This window comes from Austrofundulus limnaeus, unplaced genomic scaffold, assembly GCF_001266775.1.
Source record: "Austrofundulus limnaeus strain Quisiro unplaced genomic scaffold, Austrofundulus_limnaeus-1.0 Scaffold463, whole genome shotgun sequence".
Lineage (NCBI taxonomy): Eukaryota > Metazoa > Chordata > Actinopteri > Cyprinodontiformes > Rivulidae > Austrofundulus > Austrofundulus limnaeus.
In genome coordinates this window covers 101,049-106,604 of record NW_013952865.1, presented here as the reverse complement: position 1 = coordinate 106,604, position 5,556 = coordinate 101,049, and the positions used below count along the sequence as shown (strand labels likewise).

General features: G+C 38.1%; 1 protein-coding gene across 2 annotated transcripts in view; it reads left to right on the top strand.

Moving 5' to 3' along the window:
• The window catches only part of mon2 (MON2 homolog, regulator of endosome-to-Golgi trafficking), a gene marked incomplete in the record, with an annotated part of 79,098 nt that overhangs the window by 51,391 nt on the left and 22,151 nt on the right, over positions 1 to 5,556 (top strand). The window contains 4 exon segments of one of the 2 annotated variants that reach the window (XM_014025240.1): positions 1,483 to 1,573; positions 1,720 to 1,821; positions 3,879 to 3,881; positions 4,467 to 4,577. In XM_014025240.1, coding sequence (XP_013880694.1) covers positions 1,483 to 1,573; positions 1,720 to 1,821; positions 3,879 to 3,881; positions 4,467 to 4,577 — 307 coding nt within the window. 2 annotated transcript variants of the gene reach the window in all.

Below are 5,556 nucleotides of genomic sequence, written 5' to 3'. Positions count from 1 at the left end.
CAATAATCCTCATCAAACAAATTATGGGTACATATTATTCTTTTTCATATTTTTTTCATTAAATCAATTTTAATCATTTTCTTAAACAGAAACATTGATCTGGTATTTTTAACAGCACTTTCCAATTTATTCCATAATCTTATTCCCTGAATTGACGTACATCGTTCCTTCAAACTGGAATCAAGATTATCCTCTCCTGGTGGGTAAGTTTCAGAAAGTTAACTTGTTTGTCAGGTTGATGCCTCATAGATCTTATTTTCAGAAAAGAGTGTTGGAAGCGCAGTTAAGCATTAAGTGTCATCATATTAAATCACTGAATTATATTAATGCTTTTGGACTGCCAGATCCAGCAAGATTTCAAACAGGATGGATAAATTTTTTATTGTTTGCACTTGAATGTCACCTTAACCAAAGTGATTCCTTAAGTTCATTTTGGACTTTCAAAGCTACGTCTAAACTCAGCAAGGCACGTTAACAGCTCCTCATTCTGGGGGAGAGGCTGCTATTGTGAGTTATTTGCACATTACAACAGGACCAGGAGGGGCTCCCACAGGATGCATAGATGGACGTTGTGACAGAAATAACCGTAGCCATGTTTCCATCAATGTTTTTTAATGCGCATTTTGAAGTATGGCATCAGAAAAGGTGAATGGAAATGGCACGATTTGAAAAAACTTCCTCTAATTCACATAAGAGTTGATAAGCTCGCTTGAGGTGGGGTTTTTTTTTTCGAAAAAGAGTTAATGTGCAAAAGGAGAGATGGAAACACATTTGTCGAATAAGTTCTGACGTAACGAACATTTACCTCGCATTTTGATCAGCTGTTCTCGCTGTCTGTCCGAAACCGGTACCGGTACCAGAGCGACTGCAGCTGGACCCTCCTCCTGCTGTCAGCATATTCTCAGTTATTCTCGTAAGGTGAAAAGAATTGCATTTCTTTCTCTACGTCTCCAGACAGCATGTAAAATCGCCAAAACTACTTGAAATGACAGAAAAAGTACTACTTTCCCGATAGTAGCAACACGTTCCTGATAACTTCTCTCCATTTTCCTGAGATGCGACTTTTACTTCCTGTTTACTACACGCATGCGTCTGACATAACTGATTGGCTTCGAGCCAGTTGATGGAAACACGTCTGATTCACATTTCTTCATCTTTTTCTTTTTGCGAAATTTTAAAAATTTGCTCAAAGTTCGAATTAGAATTGGATGGAAACATGGCTCATGATTAATCAATCAAAAAAAATTACTGACACTGACTATCAAAATATGCATTAGGTGCAGCCCTGGGCCCCACTCTGACTAGCTGTTAGCTCATCAATTTAATCAGAAATATACTCTGTTTCTACAAACTGAATTCTGTCAAAAAGCTGTCTACAACACAGGTTAAAAATTGTTTCCCAAAGAAGCCCACGGAAAACCTAACTTATTGAAGTAAAATATATGTTTATATTCTGTATTGTTTACTGTTTGTGTGATTTAGGTACCTGGATGACGTTTCTCTGCATCATTTGATCAATGCACTCTGTTCACTCTCATTGGAGGCAATGGAAATGGCTTATGGAAACAATAAGGTGGCATCTTCTTTTCTTTCATTGATGTATTTTTCATATGTGTTTTTATGTGTGATATTGATTAAATGTCAGAAATGTGCATTTGAATACAATTTTTCCAGTATTTTTATTCAGGCTACAAATATTTTTTTCTGGTTATTGTTCAGGAACCATCTCTGTTTGCGGTTGCTAAGCTGCTGGAAACGGGCCTGGTGAACATGGATCGTATTGAGGTCCTGTGGAGACCCTTGACAGGTCACCTGTTGGAGGTTAGTTCTGCATATCATTGATAATAAACACTAGAAAACAATTATTGTGGTTGTAATTTATTTATAGGTAGAAAATGTGAGATGAGATAAGAGTTGTTCAGAGAACTCTACAGGTTCCACCTGCTGACCCTGGATGCTGTGTTACTGGAACAAATCCTCTGGGTTTTCTCTTTTAGACTCTTCCATCTTTGAAATGTTACACTCTAACACGCTTCACCAAAAAGTTTGGACTGGGGTGTGAACTTTCTTCTAGTACCTACTCAAGGCCTTAGGAGTCAGTCAGATGGGCTAGTAGGGCCATGTCATAGATGTATTTGAAAACTGTCCTAACTTCACTGCTGCAGTAATACCATTGTTGTAAGGAGAAAAAAACAGAGTACAGCTCTTCATTGTCCTTGATTTAAAATAGGAATACAAAACAATAATCGACATACAACTGATTGTCAAATAATGGTTTGTTAGATTAAAATGTCTTCCATTTGATTAATGTCTGCTTAGATGGACTGGAAAGATACTCCCTCCTTGCGACTCTCTTTCAGTTTGAGTCAATAGTAGAAATTTTAAACTTTAAATCAGTTTTTAAGTTGTGTTGATAGGCATCAGTCAACTTTAGATTATTCATTAATAGATAACTCACATCCCTAAATCAAAAGATAAGCTGTGGTCCACCTTTTCGATTCAAATTCAAAAATACTTTATTGATCCCAGAGGGAAATTAGCTTTTTATCCATAAAACCAGTGTGGGGTGAGCCTTATATTGAGAAAAGTGATGCAACAAAGTGTTAAGCTGGAAACATACTCCCTCCGATGCCGACGGGTTGACGCGCGGTCACGTGGTTGTTCGGCAGTTGTTTTCGCACACACATTTCATAGTCACTGAAACACCCCGCGCTGAGCTCGGGAAACCCCCCTCCCGCTGCAGCATACGTCACTGCATGGAGTTTCTCCCCGCAACAGCCGACAATGCAAAAAAAAAAAAGTCAGACTCGTCACTCACCCGACGTATTAATCCACATCTGTCCTGGTTAAAGCTTCATAGTTTTTATCAGTCAGATTCCTACGTGCACGTCTGTTTAATCTCCATTCATGAGTTTTTCATGATTTGACTATCTTTATAAAACTCTGCTTCCTGGTAACAGTCGGCTCTGGGAGTGAGACATATTTTTTTTTTCCTTTTTTTTTTACCGAGTGGTTGAAGTAAATGCAGCTCATAGTGCTTTCAGCACAAACAAACACGCCACGAGTTTTTCTCAGTTTGACTATTTTTATAAAACTCTGCTTCAACAGTCTGCTCTACAAGCGAGTTATTATTTTCTTTTCAGTGTCCGAGCGCTTTCAGTTTCAGCACAAACAAACACGGCCACGAACTTCCAACCAATCACACATTACCGTCGTCGCAGGAGTGGGGTAAAAATTTCTGCCGGCGGGTTGTGCCAAAAGGGGCTGCCGAGCGGACGCTGCGAACACCGGTGGCATAATTTTCGTCATGAAACTGCGACTACCCGTGCCGACGTTGGCAGCTCGGAGGGAGTATGTTTCCAGCTTTAGTGTTCAAAGTATTTGCAGGTCAGTGAGAAGTCCATGAGTAAGATCCTGGTGTGGGTGTGGAGAGTCTATTTGCTTGGTGACTGTGTCCAGAAAAGACTTATAAGACATAAGCTTGAGACTTGTGTCCTCTGTTCCTCATTTTGCATTGTACACAAGTTGGAGTGGGTTGTTTTTAATAATAAAAATAACATATTTTAAACATCATATTCAGTCAGTTTTATGTTGCAGTATAATGAGCCTGGTCGTGATATAAACTGGGGGCTCGTCCGGGATTTCATAACGTGATGTCCTGCCTAAAATACAATCTGTAATCATAAGTCTTCTATAAAACTCCAGTTAAGTTTGAGGTGAAATATTGTCACCTGTTTATTAACTTACTTTAACTTATACTGAAATTACATTACGTTCTTTAGAAAATTCTCTTTTTATAAATCTCTCATGGTATTTTGAAGGTTTTCTTCACATTTTCTTTATCTCCTCTCTCCTTTGCACACCTGTCTGTTTTGCAGAAGGTAAGCTGAGATTCTACAAACACCGACTTTTCCATCTTTCTCCTCATTTCAGTTTGTTTTCCTCTCACTCCGACACAAATGCGTTGGATTTGAGATGTCGCTGTGCTCAATGTGTTCGTAGTGTTTTTGTCTGCTATCAGTGTTCATTGTTTCATTATGTGCAGCTTTTCACGTTTTGATTTCACAGAAGCCAAATCTAAAGCTTCACCTGCAAAGTTTGGTTTGATACAATTGTTATCTTTCTTTGTGAACTTTATTTTAAACCAGTGCCTAATCGAAAAAAAAAATCACTCAAATGCAGTTTGTGGGTAAAACAGTAGGCTTCAGTTTGATTGAAAATGATACACGTGGACCGTCTGGGTTCTGAAGCAATATTGCTACAATAATAAATGCTTCCTTGTTTCCCAACTCTTTATAAGATTTCAGCATTTTGTTAATCAGCCTGCTTTGCTCAGCTTCACCTCGATGGTTCATTTGTGTCCGTGATGATCTGTTGTCGCAGAGGGTCTTCTGTCTTTACTGTACAAACTACATAAAATCTGATGTTAAATGTACGTATGTGCTGTTGCTTGGTGTCCTCTGTAGGTCTGCCAGCATCCAAACTCCAGAATGAGAGAGTGGGGAGCCGAGGCACTGACAGCACTCATCAAAGCTGGCCTCGCCTACAAACATGACCCTCCACTGACACAAAACCAGGTCAGAAACTCTAAATTGTTGTTAGAAAACTGAATGAGTGACCCAAAGGAGCTTAAAGCCAGACTGGTCTGTGAGGTGATTTCACAGAACTGTCTTGTAAAAGAGGCTAATGTCTAAGGACAAAATACATTCATTATTACTGGTCCAATGACCTTGGAGTGCTTTGTTGAAGAGATACTTGGCTAGCTTTTGCTTTCCATCCTTAAAACTGGTTGTGTCCAGATTTGACATTTAGTAACTGTAACATTAACTTGTGACAAATGTGGCTAAATGTTTCATAAGTCGGAAATGGTTCCATCACTTTCTGTTGGTGCAGCCTTTGTGACATTTACCTTACTGGAACGAGCACAGGTAATCTCACTGAGGTTATTACAAAAAGGACAGAGAAACTGTGTCAAGGTTCACGAATAGAAGTGAGACATAAAAATGAGAGAAATCATTGTTTCTGTCTGTCGGTCTGTCAATGGAGTTTTTCCATTTCTTTTTGCTTTGTCAGCTGCTCGTAAATACTGTAATTCCATTTGAAGTGTTTGACTAAAGTCAAGTACACTTCCTCTTTTGGTTTCCAAAGATGTTTCACAGAAACTTCTTCAGAGCTAAAGCTTTTTATTGGGATGTAAAACCTCTTTGAAAACTAAAAGAAAACCAGTTTCAACATCAGAATCTGTCATTTCAATCAGTGTAAATATTTTTGCCCTGATAGTTAGTTTGTACATTTTGAAATGATTTTATTAAAAAAAAAGATTACATTTACATTTTTTTCAAGGAAATTTGTTCAATGTTAAGAAAAAAGTGCTATTATTGTCCAAAATACATAGATAATAAACTTATTAACATAATAACATAAACTTATTAACATAATAAGTTGTGTATATCGATCACTGGAATCAAACCTTGATTCACAGATAAATTTATGAATATTTATGAAGGGAGTTGTAATAAAGGTGTGTGTGTGTGTGTGTGTGTGTGTGTGTGTGTG